The sequence below is a fragment of the Callionymus lyra genome, chromosome 4 (assembly GCF_982586985.1).
Source record: "Callionymus lyra chromosome 4, fCalLyr1.hap1.1, whole genome shotgun sequence".
In the NCBI taxonomy this organism is placed as follows: domain Eukaryota; kingdom Metazoa; phylum Chordata; class Actinopteri; order Syngnathiformes; family Callionymidae; genus Callionymus; species Callionymus lyra.
Genome location: NC_141821.1, coordinates 1,314,432 through 1,340,260, shown reverse-complemented (window position 1 = coordinate 1,340,260; position 25,829 = coordinate 1,314,432). Strand labels below are relative to the sequence as shown.

At 36.1% G+C, this 25,829-nt stretch overlaps 1 protein-coding gene across 1 annotated transcript in view; it reads right to left on the bottom strand.

Moving 5' to 3' along the window:
* The window catches only part of tmx3b (thioredoxin related transmembrane protein 3b), a 58,679-nt gene that overhangs the window by 18,021 nt on the left and 14,829 nt on the right, over nt 1–25,829 (bottom strand). Inside the window, exons 7-12 of the mRNA XM_087788426.1 lie at nt 21,012–21,111; nt 20,206–20,283; nt 13,901–13,967; nt 7,363–7,461; nt 4,280–4,337; nt 4,143–4,196 (exon numbers count right to left, since the gene is read on the bottom strand). Coding sequence (XP_087644552.1) covers nt 4,143–4,196; nt 4,280–4,337; nt 7,363–7,461; nt 13,901–13,967; nt 20,206–20,283; nt 21,012–21,111 — 456 coding nt within the window. The remainder of the gene's footprint in view (nt 1–4,142; nt 4,197–4,279; nt 4,338–7,362; nt 7,462–13,900; nt 13,968–20,205; nt 20,284–21,011; nt 21,112–25,829) is intronic.

Genomic DNA, 25,829 nt, shown 5'->3' with positions numbered 1-25,829 from the left:
GAGAAGTTCCTGGTAAAAGCTGGTGTGATTCTTCAAGGAAGTGGATCTATTTACTGCGGGAGGGAGCGACCTAGATACCCACAGATATGTATTGACATCTGCTGCGCCAGATGAAAAGAGATGAGACGCCGTGTTAGTGAGACGGAGGTTGTCGAGGCGTTAATGGGATCCCAGAAGAAAAGGATCTTCAGACACTCGTGAGAGACACGGAGGTGTTGCTGGATTTATGCGACGGAAACTGGTTTGTTCACCGTCCGTTGGTCACGGCGAGGATCGACGCTTCTTAACAGACCGAGCAGAGAAAGGAACAAGTTAGCAGACGCTGGAACCAGCTCCACCTCACGCTCAGTGTTTCTCACAACGTTTGCACAAAACAAAAGTCCATCAATAAAACATGTCACTTTTTAGATTTAATAGTTTCCTATATTTTAGGAAGATTTAACACATTTTTCTCACCGTTTTTGTCACGATTAAGGCTGCATACGAGCATATTTACCGTCATCCTTATCTGTCAATCAAATGATTACATTTCTCTGCACCTCTTATCTCTCCAAATGATGCATTCAATGACATCAGGACTGCTATGGTGCGTTCAACACTACTTTATAACAGTATTAGTGTACCGTATTTACCGGACTATAAGTGTCAGTTTTCTTCATAGTTTGTCCGCGACTTTTACTCTGGAGCGACTTATGTGTGAAGTTATGAACACATTATTAGCGATATATCATCAGAATCAGAATCAGATCCCTTTATTATCCCGCGAGGGGAAATTCTTTTTAACAAACAGCAAGAGCAATATACCAGAAGAAAAATAAAAACACCCAGAAATAAAATATTAAAAAGAAAATAAATCTGCACTATATTATATACACATATTTACAAAAATAGCAAGAAAGGTGCAGTTAGATAATTATCTGGCTGAGTTGTTATTGTCTGATGGCAGCAGGAGGAAGGACCTGCGGTACCTCTCCCTCACACACCTGGGATGGAGCATCCTATCACTGATGGAGATGAACATTTCACATGTTATTCTCACACTAAACCACCAGAGGGCGCTCTAGGCCTGTGTTGATCATTTCCACGTAGAAGAGGAAGCATCTTCTACCTCCGGAGTTAGTTAGTTGTTTAAAAGTGACACGAGGATGAAGAGTTATTTGGAGTTACACGGATGGTTTGGTAAACTAGTTAGTTATTGATGCTATAGTTCTCTGAATAACTCTTCATATGTTATGTTAACATACCAGGTTCTCACTTCATGTAACGTAACATTATTCTGTTGTTGCCTCTAGTTTTATTTTAATCTTTCAAGATCACATGTCTGTTCTTGGATTTTATCAAATCAATTTCCCCCAAAAACACGACTTATACTCCAGTGCGACTTATAGTCCGGGAAATACGGTAATTACTTTTTTTTAATTTACTCACAGAAAGAAAAAGGTCTATCTAAGAATTGAAAGTATTAGTATTGTTTGTTATTTATTTTGTTTTAATGTTGTTCTTTTTACGGTGTTGCTCAGTTTGTGTTTAAAATAAAGTTTCACGGTAAAAAGTTCAACTGTAACGACAGAGTAATCCATCCTGGTTCTGATCCCTGACCGCTGACACAAACAACACAGTGTAGACAATCATCTCCAGACTGTGAGACGTTCAAACGTTCGTCTGCAGGACCTTCAGGAACCAAAGATTCAGGTTCATGTGTTTGATAAGAAAAGTCATTTAAACGAAGAATCAAAGAATCCTCCAAAAGTGAATCAGTTCCGCGGCGACTCAGATGTTGACACAGAGGTGCGTCTGCAGCGAGGACTGAACGTGGAGCTCAAGGAACTAATGACCTGTCATCGTGCAGCAGATGCTGCAGTGAATCACAGACGCGCTCGCGGTTTGTGATTCCGTGTCATAGACGTGGCGGCAGATACCGAGTCTAGTCGTCGACAGTCGGAGCGTTTATGTCTCGATAAGCCGCGTCAAACTGCACCTTCAGGAGCGTCTGATCTCAGCAGGATCTCCAGCACGGGAGGCTTCAGGAACATGAGTCAGATGGTGTCACTGATGATGGTGTCGTTCAGTCTCTCCTCAAGGGAGCCTCGGGAGGGAGGGGCTTGGATGGAGCTCCGCCTCCGCTGATGAAACACGTGGAGATGCGACGCCGAAGAACAAGTCAGTCAGGAGCAACATCACGACGCGATCGGTCACAGCGTCCTCGAGATGCTCTGCAGATGATTGGCGGCAGAACAACCCCTCGGATCTGAACTAACAAACCCAACGTTTGGACGCGAGTCCACCAGGTTCTGCCGCCTTCAAACGGAGACCACTGTGGATCTGGGTCATGAAAGTTCCTCACAGACTCTAGAGTCACCACAGTGTTGCCGAGAGCTCAAGAGACAACGTTTATGTTTCCCGTCTTGTTATCGTTGAATTATCAACATATGACGCGTGTTACAGTGAAATCATTGATCCAGAATCATGGACATTTATGTTGTACACGTTTGAAACATCTGGTCACACAGAACCAGTGTCATCAACAGTGTTAGTAAAAACCATGAGAGGTGACTTCAAGGTCAAAGAATGTAAAAGCCTTCAACCCTCGAGCCAAACGATGGAACGATTCCAAACTATTCCAGGACTTCAACACCAACAATGGTTCTTGTTGTTAAAGCGACAGTCAGTTCAACTGATACCAGACCAGTGGTTGATTAATACTCGTAACATAGTTGAGTCATTTGAACTGCATCCATGAAGGTTCAGGTGATGACACGTGTTAGAAGAGAAAAGAAGACATGACCGTACGAGGATCTGTTTCTATGCAACACTGTTGTCATCACATGAACTACTGGAGAAGGTCTTCAGCACAGACCGAGGCAGGAGATCCACACGATCACAAACATCCAGGTCAGGAGATGTTGCTCCCACACCTGAAGACTCTTGAGGTCCCAGACGTGTCCGACATAAGGATGAAGCATCATTGATTATGTTGCGTCACTCAAGCAGGTCACAGCTCAAACTCTGAGGGGTCTAAAGTTAGAGGCGGATCACATGGTCAGAATCAAACCTTCCGTTTAAAAAACCTTCAGTTCCTTCAGTTCCATCCACAGCTCAGACATCGTAGCTCGTCTAACGTCACAGAAGCTCAACACCGACTTCACTTGTTCCTCAAACCACCTTCAGAGTCAAAACCAACATCTTCAAGCAGATGTTTGAAGACGTTCTCAGGCCTCGTGCCAGGTTTGAGACAATTATTAGTGCCTGGTCTCAACATCTGTCTCAGAGACTTCCTCCATCATCTCCTTCCAAACGCTTGCTTGGAAACGTCTGGAGGCGTCTGCGGCGACAGGATCGTCACTGAAGGAGGAACAAAGTTTGAAGAGAGCGTGGGAGGATCTGGTGACTGCACGGCTGCTGCAGAATCATCTGCAACATCTTCCACCTTCTGATGTGTGAGGCTCTGAACCAGCAGAGGTGCAGCTGTGGAGCAGCAGATCTCACTCTCCAGTCCTGCTGGTGCGTCGTGTTCCAGGACCTCTAACCAACGTAATGGAATACGGTGGGACTTGAACGCGTCGTTCATGATTGACAGCTTCAGCATCAAACTATATTTGGAACTTTTGCATAATTACCTTTTCAGTGAATCCAAGCAGACGCTTGAAGCCTGGAGTCGACTCTAGACGCAGCTGTGAGAGTCTTAACAGTTGGATTTGTTACACATTTCTTTATCATTTAATTAAATTATTTTTTGTATAATAATAATAATTAATTGTATAGTTTGTTTATTGAATGGTTGTTGTTTTTGTTTTTTTTACATAAAGTTTGAGATTCTAATGAAAAAATATATATTTTCTATATTTGAAACATCATAGCTCTTCAAATTCAATATAAATGTTTGTATAAAAGAGTCTCCAGACATCATCAACAGAGCTCAGAGCTACTGATCAAACTTTCATCCAATCACACGACACACAGACGATCATGTGACGAAGAACGTTTCAATGTTTAAAGCATTAAAGTAACTCTCTGCTTGAGAATCAAAAGATTTCATTTGATGAAATGACTTCAGTGACAACGACAGGATCTGAACCTCTGCACGACCGAGACCCTCGAGAATGAGTCACACCGTTGACCTCTGACCTGTGCTGGTGCCTCACCTGTTGAACTGCTCCCTGTGGTCCTTGGCCACGCCCTGGATCATGCTCTTCAATCTAGAGACGACAGAGTGAAGCAGCTCAGCCTCTTGTTGCTGTTCTTATCTCTTCTGGCCAGACTGGTTCTGACTGGTTCGTACCTGCTGCTCTCGTCCGTCGCGTCCTTCTCGTCCACCACCGCGATCGCCACCAGTTTGCCTGAAGGTGGAGGAGCGAGAGAAGACAATGAGTGGAGGAGATGAGAGCTGATGCATCCATCGCTCCAGCATCAGACAGACATGTCACTCAAGACAAACTCAGGTCAAAGCTTCACTGACGAGAGAGCCACACTGCCCCCTGCTGCTCACCCTTGATAATGCGACAAATACCTTATTTTATATATAATATTTGTTACGACGCTTCATCACGGTGACTTTGATACGCAGCGAACAGAAGCATGGACGAGAGGAAGCCGTGGAGCAGATTGTTGCTGCAGGTGTTTTTACGACGAGCAGTAAATCACAGCTGCTGCTGTTTTCCTGCCGTTGTTGTTGTACTTCATCTCGGTGTATTATTCAGAGCAGGAGGAACATCCTCGGGCTCCTGGACGATCGTTTATTGAGAGCTCTGCCCTTGGGCGGCGACTCCCGTGCGAATATATCCATGTTATTTTTGACCCGGAGATTAAACCGAGAGGTTGGAGCGAAGAAACTCAGAAATAGAAGAAACTCCATCCATTATTTAGACGCTCCTTTGACTTCTGTCGTCAATAATGGAAGATACGAGCAGATGTCGCCACCGAACAACAAACGCTGGTCAACGGTTCAGATTTAGACGCGTTTCAATGTGGAAGAAAATAAAACATCTTCGACTGATGAGTAACTGAAGTAGTAACTAGTGGTGTCAAAGTTTACCATGTTTTCTACTCGTGTAACCGAAGCTTCTAACTGTGGTGTAACCGGTTACACAAAAAATGAAAATTCCATCTTTCTATCACAGTTGCTCTATTTATCCACACGAGGGTTCTCAGTTCAAATACCTCCAAACTAATTCCATTACAGCAGCTAGAAAAAATATTTACTAAACTATAAGGTAATTAATTCTGGTTTTACTTTCTGACCTAAAACTGGTCTCAGGTGGTACATGGTGAAAAATGTGTCGAAATGTTGGTAATCTATGAAGCTCACAGTAGTATTACTCCAAGAGTCACTGTGGAAATACTCTACAAGTCATTGTAGTATTACTCTGCGACGCACTGTAGTGTTACTATACAAATCACAGTAGTATTACTCTGCAAGGCACCACAGTATTACTCTGCGAATCACTTTAGTATTACTCTGCGAAGCACTGCAGTATTACTCTGCAAGGCACTGCAGTATTACTCTGCGAAGCACTGCAGTATTACTCAGCGAAGCACTGCAGTATTACTCTTCAAATCACTGCAGTATTACACTGCAAAGCAATGCAGTATTACTCTGTGAAGCACTGCAGTATAACTCTGGGAAGCACTGCAGTATTACTCTGGGAAGCACTGCAGTATTACTCTGCGAGGCACTGCAGTATTACTCTGCGAAGCACTGCAGTATTACTCTGCGAAGCACTGCAGTATAACTCTGGGAAGCACTGCAGTATTACTCTGCGAGGCACTGCAGTATTATTCTGCGACGCACTGCAGTATTACTCTGCGAAGCACTGCAGTATTACTCTGCAAGGCACTGCAGTATTACTCTGCGAAGCACTGCAGTATTACTCAGCGAAGCACTGCAGTATTACTCTGCGAAGCACTGCAGTATTACTCTGCAAGGCACTGCAGTATTACTCTGCGAAGCACTGCAGTATTACTCAGCGAAGCACTGCAGTATTACTCTTCAAATCACTGCAGTATTACACTGCAAAGTAATGCAGTATTACTCTGTGAAGCACTGCAGTATAACTCTGGGAAGCACTGCAGTATTACTCTGGGAAGCACTGCAGTATTACTCTGCGAGGCACTGCGGTATTATTCTGCGAAGCACTGCAGTATTACTCTGTTAAGCACTGGAATATTACTCTGCGAAGCACTGCAGTATTACTCTGCGAGGCACTGCAGTATTACTCTGCGAAGCACTGCAGTATTACTCTGTGAGGCACTGCAGTATTACTCTGCGAAGCACTGCAGTATTACTCTGCAAAGCACTGCAGTATTACTCTGCAAAGCACTGCAGTATTACTCTGCGAGGCACTGAAGTATTACTCTGCGAATCACTGCAGTATTACTCTGCGAGGCACTGCAGTATTACTCTGCGAGACACTGCAGTATTACTCTGCGAGGCACTGCAGTATTACTCTGCGAGACACTGCAGTATTACTCTGTTAAGCACTGGAATATTACTCTGCGAGGCACTGCAGTATTACTCTGCGAATCACTGCAGTGATCACTGAGAGCCACTGTAGTATTACTACACAAGGATCCTGACTATGAATCGTGCTTTATATTCTTTGTAATTAAGGAACATTTTAAACTGTATACAAACAATAAACATGCATGTATGAGTACAATTGTTGTATTTTATGTATCTTTCAATGATTGTAGTAGTTGCTGTCAAGGCCTCAGTCACATGACTTCAACACACACATCTCATTGGTCAACCACTCGGAGTCACTCGTTTCTATTGATGAGAAATGAACGAGAAACTAGTAAATGTCTTTACTTCTAAAGATCTTTACACGTGTGGACGTCGACAGCAGCTGAAGTCACGTCAACAAACATCTGCTGCTGAAGATCACTTTATGGTTCAACGGCTGCTGGTTCTATTCCTGCTGACGGAGGAAACATCTGAGGTCCACAGAAGGATCTTCATGAAGAAGGAGTGAAGAGTCTGACCCTGCAGTGAAGGTTTGGATATATATATATATATATATATATATATATATATTTAAGAAAGAGCAAGATGGCGTCACTTTCTCGGTCTGGACTAAACTTCCCTGCAGCGAGTGCTTTTGAGCAAGTGCTGAGATTCTAGTGAAGCATCTGAAGACCTTCATGTTCTAGTTTGTTGGTCTCTTCGTTGTCTTGACCTTTAAGAGTTTTTACGTTTGTATTTTAACCATCGTTTCGTTAAGTTCTTTGTGAGCCTGGTCTGGAAACATCTTAATAATACCTATATTTAATATATATCTAATAATTAATAAAGACTCCTTCATGTCACAGACATGAGATGCTTTACTTGAGTGACACGAGTCGTCATCCTTCCGATCGGCTCACCTGTCTCTCCGAGCTCGTACAGAGCGAAGCCGTCGATCTGCAGATACCCTTGAAAGCGTTCCTTGTTCACCCACGAAGATAGAGCGCCGTCTTCGTACTCTGCAACAAACACACTCGTCAGCGGCTGGTAAACAACAACAACATGACAGCGATCACGCCTGACCACGCTTTCACAACAAGTGTGACGAGACCTCGCTTGAGGAGCCATCAGACGACACCCTACGGTCAGACATGACACATGGAACAAGAGGAACCTCGTGACTCACCTGGACAGCAGTGAAAACTCTGCAGAATAAAGACATACTTTATGACTAGACTTGTGCATCACTCCACAGGTGAAGGTGGGGTAGATGTTCCTCAGAACGGCGTGAGCATGTGGCAGTGTGTGGGAAACATCAAGTCATACTTCAGGAGGACGAGCCTGAGTTGAATTGTGAGTAAATCCAACAATCTTGATTTAATTATGAATTCATTATTTATTTTCTATTATGGTAACATATTTCCTGAGCATATCAAGTACCAAGAATCTCTTAGTAGTATATACTTGAAATCTTGAAAACATTTTTGCAAAAACACCCAGAAAAACATCACATTAGGATCCAGACACACAACTACTACACAACAAACTGCTGGTCCAGCAGCTGAGTTGAAGCATCACAACCTTAAGTTTGTTTGCTGCTGAAAATGATGAAACACAAACTAAAAACACAGTTTAAAACATCAATTACTGTCAAGTTCGTATATCCTGGTGAAAAAAAGGTTTGAATAAGAGAAATATTTCAAAATATCCTCATTTCTGCTCCTCGAGTTCAGGAGAAGAATGTGTACAGTTGTGTGTCGTTGTATCACCTTGATCGCCTGAGGCCTCACTGTTGTAGCGATTCTTTTTAAACACATATTTAACACTCGACTTACTTATGGGGCCAACACTCATATTGATAGTATTATTAGTATTGTGAGACAAATATTACAGTATTGATCCGTGAGTTAAATATTGATATTATTATTATTATTGTGAGACAAATATTACAGTATTGATCCGTGAGTTAAATATTGATAGTATTATTATTATTGTGAGACAAATATTACAGTATTGATCTGTGAGTTAAATATTGATATTATTATTATTATTGTGAGACAAATATTACAGTATTGATCCGTGAGTTAAATATTGATATTATTATTATTATTGTGAGACAAATATTACAGTATTGATCTGTGAGTTAAATATTGATATTATTATTATTATTGTGAGACAAATATTACAGTATTGATCCGTGAGTTAAATATTGATATTATTATTATTATTGTGAGACAAATATTACAGTATTGATCCGTGAGTTAAATATTGATAGTATTATTATTATTGTGAGACAAATATTACAGTATTGATCCGTGAGTTAAATATTGATATTATTATTATTATTGTGAGACAAATATTACAGTATTGATCTGTGAGTTAAATATTGATATTATTATTATTATTGTGAGACAAATATTACAGTATTGATCCGTGAGTTAAATATTGATAGTATTATTATTATTGTGAGACAAATATTACAGTATTGATCCGTGAGTTAAATATTGATATTATTATTATTATTGTGAGACAAATATTACAGTATTGATCTGTGAGTTAAATATTGATATTATTATTATTATTGTGAGACAAATATTACAGTATTGATCCATGAGTTAAATATTGATATTATTATTATTATTGTGAGACAAATATTACAGTATTGATCCATGAGTTAAATATTGATATTATTATTATTATTGTGAGACAAATATTACAGTATTGATCCGTGAGTTAAATATTGATAGTATTATTATTATTGTGAGACAAATATTACAGTATTGATCCGTGAGTTAAATATTGATATTATTATTATTATTGTGAGACAAATATTACAGTATTGATCCGTGAGTTAAATATTGATATTATTATTATTATTGTGAGACAAATATTACAGTATTGATCCATGAGTTAAATATTGATATTATTATTATTATTGTGAGACAAATATTACAGTATTGATCCATGAGTTACACGTTTTGTTAACAATTAAACGAACTTTAATATCAAAATACTACAGATGTCACTGCATTGATGACAATCATCAGAGCAACAGGATTTTCACATGATTTTCTCCGACATTAAAGTCACACACAGAGGTCGACACACCAGAGTGAGCGGGTCTGCCCGTGTCACCCCCCCACAGGCGCGTCAAGAGTCAGAACCGTCAGACCCTCCAGGTCCACGAGGCTCTGCAGTAACAACAGGTTTTAAAGTACTGGTGAAGTACTGGTGAAGTACTGGTGAAGTATCCTCTTCAGAAACACTGAGCCGTGAATATCTGCGTCTGCTCCTCGTTTCTTTCCTGCTGGAGAACATGTCGCCATAGCAACCACGCTGGAGCTACTTGACATGTGCAGAAATATTTGATATTGAGCAGAATATTCAACATTTAAAATGATATAAAAAACTATAATATTCAACATTTAAAATTATAAAAAAAAAACTATAATATTCAACATTTAATGACCAAACTTGTTTTCAGCATTAAATTGTGAATATTCTAGTTTATATCATTTTAAATAGTGAATGCAGGTGTGTGTGAGTGTGTGTGTATGCAGGTGTGTGTGAGTGTATGCAGGTGTGTGTGTGTGAGTGTGTGTGTGTAATAAAATCTTCAGCTCCTAAAACAAAGTCACTGCTAGAACAACAGACGTGAACAACAAACACATCAACTTTGATGAGTTTCTTACGGCAGTGAAATGAATTTTCATTTGACTGAAGCTAAAGTGAGAAACATATTTGTTTCCTGTCGTAAACATAACACCTGGTTGAGAGAGAGAGAGAGAGAGAGAGAGAGAGAGAGAGAGAGAGAGAGAGAGAGAGAGAGAGAGACATAAACATAACACCTGGTTGAGAGAGAGAGAGAGAGAGACATAAACATAACACCTGGTTGAGAGAGAGAGAGAGAGAGAGAGAGAGAGAGAGAGAGAAGGACGAGCAAACAACGAGCGAGCGAGAGAGGGAATACTACACATATATACTTGTTACTACACTATCACAACACCAGAGTCAAGTACTGGACAATACTACACATATATACTTGTTACTACACTATCACAACACCAGAGTCAAGTACTGGACAATACTACACATATATACTTGTTACTACACTATCACAACACCAGAGTCAAGTACTGGACAATACTACACATATATACTTGTTACTACACTATCACAACACCAGAGTCAAGTACTGGACAATACTACACATATATACTTGTTACTACACTATCACAACATCAGAGTCAAGTACTGGACAATACTACACATATATACTTGTTACTACACTATCACAACACCAGAGTCAAGTACTGGACAATACTACACATATATACTTGTTACTACACTATCACAACACCAGAGTCAAGTACTGGACAATACTACACATATATACTTGTTACTACACTATCACAACACCAGAGTCAAGTACTGGACAATACTACACATATATATTTGTTACTACACTATCACAACACCAGAGTCAAGTACTGGACAATACTACACATATATACTTGTTACTACACTATCACAACACCAGAGTCAAGTACTGGACAATACTACACATATATACTTGTTACTACACTATCACAACACCAGAGTCAAGTACTGGACAATACTACATATATATACTTGCTACTACACTATCACAACACCAGAGTCAAGTACTGGACAATACTACACATATATACTTGTTACTACACTATCACAACACCAGAGTCAAGTACTGGACAATACTACACATATATACTTGTTACTACACTATCACAACACCAGAGTCAAGTACTGGACAATACTACACATATATACTTGTTACTACACTATCACAACACCAGAGTCAAGTACTGGACAATACTACACATATATACTCGTTACTACACTATCACAACACCAGAGTCAAGTACTGGACAATACTACACATATATACTTGTTACTACACTATCACAACACCAGAGTCAAGTACTGGACAATACTACACATATATACTTGTTACTACACTATCACAACACCAGAGTCAAGTACTCCACAATACTACACATATATATTTGTTACTACACTATCACAACACCAGAGTCAAGTACTCCACAATACTACATATATATACTTGCTACTACACTATCACAACACCAGAGTCAAGTACTGGACAATACTACACATATATATCACTACATATCACTGTATATCAGTGTATATGCAAGTATTCCTCAGTCAAAGCTAAAAGTCTTGTCACTCCTACGTTCAATTATTCTTAAAGTTGAACTAAAGTGTGTGTGTTAAAGTACACATTCATACATATATATATATATATATATATATATATACATATATATGTATATATATATACATATATATATATATATATATACATACATATATATATACGTATATATATATACATATATACATATATACATATATATACATATATATACATATATATATAAACAAAGACTGACTGAGTTCTTCTGGTCTGAGATCTAAGGTCACAACACACCGACCGGAGAAATAGTTTCCAGAAGAAGAAAACTTTCTAAACATGATGTCAACGAAGCCTGATCCGTGATCCGTTCCATCATTTCTCTGAACCTTTGAAGGCTGCATGACTTCACTGTGTTATCTTGTCACTGTTGATGGAATTGTTGCTTCAAATCCAAGCAAATGAGTTTATCGATGAGGGTCGAAGATGGAGGTTTTATCTTGAAGGAGGTTCAGCTTCATAGAGAAACCAGAGATGGTTAGTCCTGATTGAAAGACGCTCCTTCACCATACGACACAGATTGATCTCAATCGACAGGAAGTGATGCCTCGACACACAGACGCTCGTCATCACGAAACTAACCGCTTCAGAAGAACCACGTGCTTCGGTTTCTGGAGTTTGTTCAGGGACGAGTGTTTGTGCAGCGAAGAATGAAAGCAGCTGATGCCTTCAGACCCACAGATCCTCTCGCTCTGAACGGACATCATGTGACGAAGCTTCTCTTCCAGGCTGGACATGAGGGTTCAGAGGTTTCCGGAGCGACACAAGGATCAGGAACATCAGGAACATCAGGAACATCAGGAACCAGACGACTCCAGACACGGCAGCAGTTCAACATGAACCAGGAAGGTCGTCGTGTCATCTTAACTCACTGAGTATTTTGAAGGCCTTGACACAGACTGACTGTGGAGACCAGTGTATTCTGACCCAACCCTACTAACAATGCTTGCACACACCAAAGAGAGTCGGCGAAAGGGTACGTTCTTCACTGTATGCTAACGAGCTAAGTTGTTAGCGTCATTTATAAAGTGCTACGTGTGCGTGTACAAGGAGGTGGATTTATTATTGATATCGCGACGCGCCGGCAGCTCCTCTCTGAGGTCGCTCAGTCTGGTCGGTTTCCTGTGAAACTGAGCGACATCAGTTATAAGTGATATTTTTCTACCATCATGTCGACACCGAAGCGAGGAAATGAACGAAAGGGAAATATCTCATGGTTTTCCATGCGGACCTCCAGTTCAGTACTCGTGCGCAGGCGTGTGCACGAGGCTACAATATCCAGGTCGTGTCGTAGCAGCTTCAACATCTTGAACCTCAAGATCGAATCCTTGTCAACGTTAGTACAAAGAAGTTACTACAAGATACTTCCAGCAAGAGTATTTATTCTGCACCAAGAGTTGAAAACAATGATTCAACACGTCTTGCTACTGTGTCGTCATCAAAATGACTGTTGTATTGTGACGGAACATTTACACTTAAATGAACAAATGTTACGCATCATGTGCAGAAACGTCCGTTTCTTTCATTCTGGAGAAGAAAACGAATGGTTTCAGTGAAGAGCAGGAGAACGTATTAGTTGATCCACTGAAGCTGGTCGTGGGTTTTATTCTATAGAAATGTTATTCTATACTAATATGTTTATTGTGTATTTCATATTTGCTGCGTCATCATATTTTCTGTTTCGTGTGTGAGACACGTGACGGTGGACGGAGGAGAGCCTCAGATCCTAGTATAGTAACTTCTCTACATGTCAATCACACCAACAGTAGAAAACAACACACAACTACACCGAGTGTGTTAACAACCTTAACGATGACTTCAAACTGGTGTTGAAGATGTTGTCGTACATTTCACGTTCACATGTTCATTCTCTGATCATCATGACCTTTCACCTCTGACCTCACATTACCACGCCCACTTCTCCTCCAGACCACAGGGGGCGCTAAAGTATCCATTTTGAGATTCCGCAATAATAACATGTTTACGCTTATTTCTAATAAAACCTATGATCGATACTATTGATCCTCAGAGTCGGTGGAATAAGTTGTGAGTCTGTGTGTGTGAAGTGTGCGACGAGACAAGGTTTTCAACAACTCTTGAAAACCTCGTGTCTCACGTCTGGTGTCTCTGGACCTGCAGGTGGAGACTCGTGGTCACAAGGAGACAACCAGGAGTCTTTAAACTGAAGAGCAAAGACTCACCGTCGTACGTGAAGAAGCCTCCATCTTTGAAGACCATCACAGCAGGAAGCTCCGGCAGAGTCACCGTCTGCAAACACAAGGTTGGATGAGTAGAAGAAGAAAGAAGTTAAGGTTCTTCTTCCATGTTGTTGTTGTCAGTGTCATCAGGATGAGTAGAAGAAGAAAGAAGTTCTTCTATGTTGTCAGTGTCATCAGGATGAGTAGAAGAAGAAAGAAGTTCTTCTATGTTGTCAGTGTCATCAGGATGAGTAGAAGAAGAAAGAAGTTCTTCTATGTTGTCAGTGTCATCAGGATGAGTAGAAGAAGAAAGAAGTTCTTCTATGTTGTCAGTGTCATCAGGATGAGTAGAAGAAGAAAGAAGTTCTTCTATGTTGTCAGTGTCATCAGGATGAGTAGAAGAAGAAAGAAGTTCTTCCTCTATGTTGTCGTCCATGTTATAGAAACAGTTCAATCAATGATGTCGTTCACTCATGTGTTAGGAGATTGAATTTTTATCATCAAAATAAAAAAATACATTTAAAAAAAAAATCTGGAATGTTGTGGATATAATCAAACAATTTTCAACTATAATCAAACAATTTTCAACTATAATCAAACAATTTTCAACTATAATCAAACAATTTTCAACTATAATCAAACAATATTCAACTATAATCAAACAATTTTCAACTATAATCAAACAATATTCAACTATAATCAAACAATTTTCATCTATAATCAAACAATATTCAACTATAATCAAACAATTTTCAACTATAATCCAACAATTTTCAACTATAATCTAACAATTTTCAACTATAATCTAACAATTTTCAACTATAATCAAACAATTTTCAACTATAATCAAAAAAATTTCAACTATAATCTAACAATTTTCAACTATAATCAAACAATTTTCAACTATAATCAAACAATTTTCAACTATAATCAAACAATTTTCAACTATAATCAAACAATTTTCAACTATAATCAAACAATTTTCAACTATAATCTAACAATTTTCAACTATAATCAAACAATTTTCAACTGTAATCAAACAATTTTCAACTATAATCTAACAATTTTCAACTGTAATCAAACAATTTTCAACTATAATCTAACAATTTTCAACTATAATCAAACAATTTTCAACTATAATCAAACAATTTTCAACTATAATCTAACAATTTTCAACTATAATCAAACAATTTTCTACTATAATCAAACAATTTTTAACTATAATCAAACAATTTTCAACTATAATCAAACAATTTTTAACTATAATCAAACAATTTTTAACTATAATCAAACAATTTTCAACTATAATCAAACAATTTTCAACTATAATCAAACAATTTTCAACTTTAATCAAACAATTTTCAACTATAATCAAACAATATTCAACTATAATCAAACAATTTTCAACTATAATCAAACAATTTTCAACTATAATCAAACAATATTCAACTATAATCAAACAATTTTCAACTATAATCAAACAATTTTCAACTATAATCAAACAATTTTCAACTGTAATCAAACAATATTCAACTATAATCTAACAATTTTCAACTATAATCTAACAATTTTCAACTATAATCAAACAATATTCAACTATAATCAAACAATTTTCAACTATAATCAAACAATTTTCAACTATAATCAAACAATATTCAACTATAATCAAACAATTTTCAACTATAATCTAACAATTTTCAACTATAATCAAACAATTTTCAACTATAATCAAACAATTTTCAACTATAATCAAACAATTTTCAACTATAATCAAACAATTTTCAACTATAATCAAACAATTTTCAACTATAATCAAACAATTTTCAACTATAATCAAACAATTTTCAACTATAATCAAACAATTTTCAACTATAATCAAACAATATTCAACTATAATCAAACAATTTTCATCTATAATCAAACAATATTCAACTATAATCAAACAATTTTCAACTATAATCAAACAATTTTCAACTATAATCAAACAATTTTCAACTATAATCTAACAATTTTCAACTATAATCAAACAATTTTCAACTATAATCTAACAATTTTCAACTATAATCAAACAATTTTCAACTATAATCTAACAATTTTCAACTATAATCAAACAATTTTCAACTATAATCTAACAATTTTCAACTGTAATCAAACAATTTTCAACTATAATCCAACAATTTTCAACTATAATCAAACAATTTTCAACTATAATCAAACAATATTCAACTATAATCAAACAATTTTCAACTATAATCTAACAATTTTCAACTATAATCAAACAATTTTCAACTATAATCTAACAATTTTCAACTATAATCAAACAATTTTCAACTATAATCAAACAATTTTCAACTATAATCTAACAATTATCAACTATAATCTAACAATTTTCAACTATAATCAAACAATTTTCAACTATAATCAAACAATTTTCAACTATAATCAAACAATTTTCAACTATAATCAAACAATTATCAACTATAATCAAACAATTTTCAACTATAATCAAACAATTTTCAACTATAATCAAACAATTTTCAACTATAATCAAACAATTTTCAACTATAATCAAACAATTTTCAACTATAATCAAACAATTTTCAACTATAATCAAACAATTTTTAACTATAATCAAACAATTTTTAACTATAATCAAACAATTTTCAACTATAATCAAACAATTTTCAACTATAATCAAACAATTTTCAACTTTAATCAAACAATTTTCAACTATAATCAAACAATATTCAACTATAATCAAACAATTTTCAACTATAATCAAACAATTTTCAACTATAATCAAACAATATTCAACTATAATCAAACAATTTTCAACTATAATCAAACAATTTTCAACTATAATCAAACAATTTTCAACTGTAATCAAACAATATTCAACTATAATCTAACAATTTTCAACTATAATCAAACAATTTTCAACTATAATCAAACAATATTCAACTATAATCAAACAATTTTCAACTATAATCAAACAATTTTCAACTATAATCAAACAATATTCAACTATAATCAAACAATTTTCAACTATAATCTAACAATTTTCAACTATAATCAAACAATTTTCAACTATAATCAAACAATTTTCAACTATAATCTAACAATTTTCAACTATAATCAAACAATTTTCAACTATAATCAAACAATTTTCAACTATAATCAAACAATTTTCAACTATAATCAAACAATTTTCAACTATAATCAAACAATTTTCAACTATAATCAAACAATATTCAACTATAATCAAACAATTTTCAACTATAATCAAACAATTTTCAACTATAATCAAACAATTTTCAACTATAATCAAACAATTTTCAACTATAATCAAACAATATTCAACTATAATCAAACAATTTTCATCTATAATCAAACAATATTCAACTATAATCAAACAATTTTCAACTATAATCAAACAATTTTCAACTATAATCAAACAATTTTCAACTATAATCTAACAATTTTCAACTATAATCAAACAATTTTCAACTATAATCTAACAATTTTCAACTATAATCAAACAATTTTCAACTATAATCTAACAATTTTCAACTATAATCAAACAATTTTCAACTATAATCTAACAATTTTCAACTGTAATCAAACAATTTTCAACTATAATCCAACAATTTTCAACTATAATCAAACAATTTTCAACTATAATCAAACAATATTCAACTATAATCAAACAATTTTCAACTATAATCTAACAATTTTCAACTATAATCAAACAATTTTCAACTATAATCTAACAATTTTCAACTATAATCAAACAATTTTCAACTATAATCAAACAATTTTCAACTATAATCTAACAATTATCAACTATAATCTAACAATTTTCAACTATAATCAAACAATTTTCAACTATAATCAAACAATTTTCAACTATAATCAAACAATTTTCAACTATAATCAAACAATTATCAACTATAATCAAACAATTTTCAACTATAATCAAACAATTTTCAACTATAATCAAACAATTTTCAACTATAATCAAACAATTTTCAACTATAATCAAACAATTTTCAACTATAATCAAACAATTTTCAACTATAATCAAACAATTTTTAACTATAATCAAACAATTTTTAACTATAATCAAACAATTTTCAACTATAATCAAACAATTTTCAACTATAATCAAACAATTTTCAACTTTAATCAAACAATTTTCAACTATAATCAAACAATATTCAACTATAATCAAACAATTTTCAACTATAATCAAACAATTTTCAACTATAATCAAACAATTTTCAACTATAATCAAACAATTTTCAACTATAATCAAACAATTTTCAACTATAATCAAACAATTTTCAACTATAATCAAACAATATTCAACTATAATCAAACAATTTTCAACTATAATCAAACAATTTTCAACTATAATCAAACAATATTCAACTATAATCAAACAATTTTCAACTATAATCTAACAATTTTCAACTATAATCAAACAATTTTCAACTATAATCAAACAATTTTCAACTATAATCTAACAATTTTCAACTATAATCAAACAATTTTCAACTATAATCAAACAATTTTCAACTATAATCAAACAATTTTCAACTATAATCAAACAATTTTCAACTATAATCAAACAATTTTCAACTATAATCAAACAATATTCAACTATAATCAAACAATTTTCAACTATAATCAAACAATTTTCAACTATAATCAAACAATTTTCAACTATAATCAAACAATTTTCAACTATAATCAAACAATATTCAACTATAATCAAACAATTTTCATCTATAATCAAACAATATTCAACTATAATCAAACAATTTTCAACTATAATCAAACAATTTTCAACTATAATCAAACAATTTTCAACTATAATCTAACAATTTTCAACTATAATCAAACAATTTTCAACTATAATCTAACAATTTTCAACTATAATCAAACAATTTTCAACTATAATCTAACAATTTTCAACTATAATCAAACAATTTTCAACTATAATCTAACAATTTTCAACTGTAATCAAACAATTTTCAACTATAATCCAACAATTTTCAACTATAATCAAACAATTTTCAACTATAATCAAACAATATTCAACTATAATCAAACAATTTTCAACTATAATCTAACAATTTTCAACTATAATCAAACAATTTTCAACTATAATCTAACAATTTTCAACTATAATCAAACAATTTTCAACTATAATCAAACAATTTTCAACTATAATCTAACAATTATCAACTATAATCTAACAATTTTCAACTATAATCAAACAATTTTCAACTATAATCAAACAATTTTCAACTATAATCAAACAATTTTCAACTATAATCAAACAATTATCAACTATAATCAAACAATTTTCAACTATAATCAAACAATTTTCAACTATAATCAAACAATTTTCAACTATAATCAAACAATTTTCAACTATAATCAAACAATTTTCAACTATAATCAAACAATTTTCAACTATAATCAAACAATATTCAACTATAATCAAACAATTTTCAACTATAATCAAACAATTTTCATCTATAATCAAACAATATTCAACTATAATCAAACAATTTTCAACTATAATCAAACAATTTTCAACTATAATCAAACAATTTTCAACTATAATCTAACAATTTTCAACTATAATCAAACAATTTTCAACTATAATCTAACAATTTTCAACTATAATCAAACAATTTTCAACTATAATCTAACAATTTTCAACTATAATCAAACAATTTTCAACTATAATCTAACAATTTTCAACTGTAATCAAACAATTTTCAACTATAATCCAACAATTTTCAACTATAATCAAACAATTTTCAACTATAATCAAACAATATTCAACTATAATCAAACAATTTTCAACTATAATCAAACAATTTTCAACTATAATCAAACAATATTCAACTATAATCAAACAATTTTCAACTATAATCAAACAATATTCAACTATAATCAAACAATTTTCAACTATAATCAAACAATTTTCAACTATAATCTAACAATTTTCAACTATAATCAAACAATTTTCAACTATAATCAAACAATTTTCAACTATAATCAAACAATTTTCAACTATAATCAAACAATTTTCAACTATAATCAAACAATTTTCAACTATAATCAATAAAGTGTAATTATATAATACACATGTTATTCAACTATAGTAACTTTATGTTAAACTTCATCAACATGGATCATGTTCAGTTTCTTGTTCCAGTAAAGGAGCTCATGACATCATTCTGTTGATTGACAGGTGTCATGACATCATTCTGTTGATTGACAGGTGTTACCTGAGGCAGCACGTCCTCTGAGGCGGAGAAGAAGTAGGTGTAGACGATGAGCTCCGTGGCCGCCTCGTTGTACTTCTCCTGCAGACACAAGTGTTAGCCAGCGTCTGTGAGGAGGAGATGCTGGAGGAGGAGAAGGTAGTGGAGGAGGAGGAGAAGATGCTGAAGGAGGAGGAGAAGAAAGTGGAGGAGGAGGAGAAGATGCTGAAGGAGGAGGAGAAGAAAGTGGAGGAGGAGAAGATGCTGAAGGAGGAGGAGAAGATGCTGGAAGAGGAGAAGATAGTGGAAGAGGAGGAGAAGATACTGAAGAAGCCGGAGAAGAAAGTGGAGGAGGAGGAGAAGATACTGGAGTAGGAGAAGGTAGTGGAGGAGGAGGAGAAGAAAGTGGAGGAGGAGGAGAAGATACTGGAGGAGGAGGAGAAGGAGAAGATGCTGGAGGAGGAGGAGAAGGAGAAGATGCTGGAGGAGGAGGAGAAGATACTGGAGGAGGAGGAGGAGGAGAAGATGCTGGAGGACGAGGAGAAGATAGTGGAGGAGGAGGAGATGCTGGAGGAGGAGGAAAAGATAGTGGAGGAGGAGGAGAAGATGCTGGAGGAGGAGGAGCAGATGCTGGAAGAGGAGGAGAAGGTGCTGGAGGACGAGGAGCAGATGCTGGAGGAGGAGTAGGAGAAGATGGTGGAGGAGGAGGAGAAGATGCTGAAGGAGGAGTAGGAGAAGATAGTGGAGGAGGAGGAGAAGATAGTGGAGGAGGAGGTGCTGGAGGACGAGGAGCAGATGCTGGAGGAGGAGGAGAAGATCTCTGGACTGACCTTCAGAGGCGAGTCTGCTCCCACGTACACGAAGAGCACGTTGTGTCTCTTCATCATGTGCAGGAACATCTGCTCACTGGGTAGAGCTCTCACTGCAGGCCTGAGAGAGAACATGAGTGACGCGCGTGTGTCTGGCGCCACCTGCTGGACATTCTACACACGTGCACGAGAGGTTTCCCTCAAACAAGTCCTTGAGACCAGAACATATCCTAGACTTGAGACTAGAACATATCCTAGACTTGAGACTAGAACATATCCTAGACTTGAGACTAGAACTAGACTTGAGACCAGAACATATCCTAGACTTGAGACTAGAACATATCCTAGACTTGAGACTAGAACATATCCTAGACTTGAGACTAGAACATGTCCTAGACTTCAGACTAGAACGTATACTAGACTTGAGACTAGAACGTATCCTAGACTTCAGACTAGAACGTATACTAGACTTGAGACTAGAACATGTCCTAGACTTCAGACTAGAACGTATACTAGACTTGAGACTAGAACGTATCCTAGACTTGAGACTAGAACGTATACTAGACTTGAGACTAGAACGTGTCCTAGACTTGAGACTAGAACGTATCCTAGACTTCAGACTAGAACGTATACTAGACTTGAGACTAGAACGTATCCTAGACTTCCGACTAGAACGTATACTAGACTTGAGACTAGAACGTATCCTAGACTTCAGACTAGAAGATATCCTAGACTTCAGACTAGAACATATCCTAGACTTTAGACTAGAACGTATCCTAGACTTGAGACTAGAACGTATCCTAGACTTGAGACTAGAACGTATCCTAGACTTGAGACTAGAACATATCCTAGACTTGAGACTAGAACATATCCTAGACTTCAGACTAGAACGTATACTAGACTTGAGACTAGAACATGTCCTAGACTTGAGACTAGAACGTATTCTAGACTTGAGACTAGAACGTATTCTAGACTTCAGACTAGAACGTATACTAGACTTGAGACTAGAACATGTCCTAGACTTCAGACTAGAACGTATACTAGACTTGAGACTAGAACGTATCCTAGACTTCAGACTAGAACGTATACTAGACTTGAGACTAGAACGTATCCTAGACTTCAGACTACAACGTATACTAGACTTGAGACTAGAACATGTCCTAGACTTCAGACTAGAACGTATACTAGACTTGAGACTAGAACGTATCCTAGACTTGAGACTAGAACGTATCCTAGACTTCAGACTAGAACGTATACTAGACTTGAGACTAGAACGTATCCTAGACTTCAGACTAGAACGTATACTAGACTTGAGACTAGAACGTATCCTAGACTTCAGACTAGAACATATCCTAGACTTCAGACTAGAACGTATCCTAGACTTGAGACTAGAACGTATCCTAGACTTGAGACTAGAACATATCCTAGACTTGAGACTAGAACATATCCTAGACTTCAGACTAGAACGTATACTAGACTTGAGACTAGAACATGTCCTAGACTTGAGACTAGAACGTATACTAGACTTGAGACTAGAACGTATCCTAGACTTCAGACTAGAACGTATACTAGACTTGAGACTAGAACATGTCCTAGACTTCAGACTAGAACGTATACTAGACTTGAGACTAGAACGTATCCTAGACTTCAGACTAGAACGTATACTAGACTTGAGACTAGAACGTATCCTAGACTTCAGACTAGAACGTATACTAGACTTGAGACTAGAACATGTCCTAGACTTCAGACTAGAACGTATACTAGACTTGAGACTAGAACGTATCCTAGACTTCAGACTAGAACGTATACTAGACTTCAGACTAGAACATGTCCTAGACTTGAGACTAGAACGTATCCTAGACTTGAGACTAGAACGTATACTAGACTTAAGACTAGAACGTGTCCTAGACTTGAGACTAGAACGTATCCTAGACTTGAGACTAGAACATGTCCTAGACTTCAGACTAGAACGTATACTAGACTTGAGACTAGAACGTATCCTAGACTTCAGACTAGAACGTATACTAGACTTGAGACTAGAACGTATCCTAGACTTCAGACTACAACGTATACTAGACTTGAGACTAGAACATGTCCTAGACTTCAGACTAGAACGTATACTAGACTTGAGACTAGAACGTATCCTAGACTTCAGACTAGAACGTATACTAGACTTGAGACTAGAACGTATCCTAGACTTCAGACTAGAACGTATACTAGACTTGAGACTAGAACGTATCCTAGACTTCAGACTAGAACATATCCTAGACTTCAGACTAGAACGTATCCTAGACTTGAGACTAGAACGTATCCTAGACTTGAGACTAGAACATATCCTAGACTTGAGACTAGAACATATCCTAGACTTCAGACTAGAACGTATACTAGACTTGAGACTAGAACATGTCCTAGACTTGAGACTAGAACGTATACTAGACTTCAGACTAGAACGTATCCTAGACTTCAGACTAGAACGTATACTAGACTTGAGACTAGAACATGTCCTAGACTTCAGACTAGAACGTATACTAGACTTGAGACTAGAACGTATCCTAGACTTCAGACTAGAACGTATACTAGACTTGAGACTAGAACGTATCCTAGACTTCAGACTAGAACGTATACTAGACTTGAGACTAGAACATGTCCTAGACTTCAGACTAGAACGTATACTAGACTTGAGACTAGAACGTATCCTAGACTTCAGACTAGAACGTATACTAGACTTCAGACTAGAACATGTCCTAGACTTGAGACTAGAACGTATCCTAGACTTGAGACTAGAACGTATACTAGACTTGAGACTAGAACGTGTCCTAGACTTGAGACTAGAACGTATCCTAGACTTGAGACTAGAACATGTCCTAGACTTCAGACTAGAACGTATACTAGACTTGAGACTAGAACGTACACTAGACTTGAGACTAGAACGTGTCCTAGACTTGAGACTAGAACGTATCCTAGACTTGAGACTAGAACTTGTCCTAGACTTCAGACTAGAACGTATACTAGACTTGAGACTAGAACGTATACTAGACTTGAGACTAGAACGTGTCCTAGACTTGAGACTAGAACGTATCCTAGACTTGAGACTAGAACGTATCCTAGACTTGAGACTAGAACATGTCCTAGACTTCAGACTAGAACGTATACTAGACTTGAGACTAGAACGTATACTAGACTTCAGACTAGAACGTGTCCTAGACTTGAGACTAGAACGTATCCTAGACTTGAGACTAGAACATGTCCTAGACTTGAGACTAGAACATGTCCTAGACTTCAGACTAGAACGTATACTAGACTTGAGACTAGAACGTACACTAGACTTGAGACTAGAACGTGTCCTAGACTTGAGACTAGAACGTATCCTAGACTTGAGACTAGAACATGTCCTAGACTTCAGACTAGAACGTATACTAGACTTGAGACTAGAACGTATACTAGACTTGAGACTAGAACGTGTCCTAGACTTGAGACTAGAACGTATCCTAGACTTGAGACTAGAACGTATCCTAGACTTGAGACTAGAACATGTCCTAGACTTCAGACTAGAACGTATACTAGACTTGAGACTAGAACGTATACTAGACTTGAGACTAGAACGTGTCCTAGACTTGAGACTAGAACGTATCCTAGACTTGAGACTAGAACATGTCCTAGACTTCAGACTAGAACGTATACTAGACTTGAGACTAGAATGTATACTAGACTTGAGACTAGAACGTGTCCTAGACTTGAGACTAGAACGTATCCTAGACTTGAGACTAGAACATGTCCTAGACTTCAGACTAGAACGTATACTAGACTTGAGACTAGAACGTATACTAGACTTGAGACTAGAACGTGTCCTAGACTTGAGACTAGAACGTATCCTAGACTTCAGACTAGAACGTATACTAGACTTGAGACTAGAACATGTCCTAGACTTGAGACTAGAACGTATACTAGACTTGAGACTAGAACGTATCCTAGACTTCAGACTAGAACGTATACTAGACTTGAGACTAGAACATGTCCTAGACTTCAGACTAGAACGTATACTAGACTTGAGACTAGAACGTATCCTAGACTTCAGACTAGAACGTATACTAGACTTGAGACTAGAACGTATCCTAGACTTCAGACTAGAACGTATACTAGACTTGAGACTAGAACATGTCCTAGACTTCAGACTAGAACGTATACTAGACTTGAGACTAGAACGTATCCTAGACTTCAGACTAGAACGTATACTAGACTTCAGACTAGAACATGTCCTAGACTTGAGACTAGAACGTATCCTAGACTTGAGACTAGAACGTATACTAGACTTAAGACTAGAACGTGTCCTAGACTTGAGACTAGAACGTATCCTAGACTTGAGACTAGAACATGTCCTAGACTTCAGACTAGAACGTATACTAGACTTGAGACTAGAACGTATCCTAGACTTCAGACTAGAACGTATACTAGACTTGAGACTAGAACGTATCCTAGACTTCAGACTACAACGTATACTAGACTTGAGACTAGAACATGTCCTAGACTTCAGACTAGAACGTATACTAGACTTGAGACTAGAACGTATCCTAGACTTCAGACTAGAACGTATACTAGACTTGAGACTAGAACGTATCCTAGACTTCAGACTAGAACGTATACTAGACTTGAGACTAGAACGTATCCTAGACTTCAGACTAGAACATATCCTAGACTTCAGACTAGAACGTATCCTAGACTTGAGACTAGAACGTATCCTAGACTTGAGACTAGAACATATCCTAGACTTGAGACTAGAACATATCCTAGACTTCAGACTAGAACGTATACTAGACTTGAGACTAGAACATGTCCTAGACT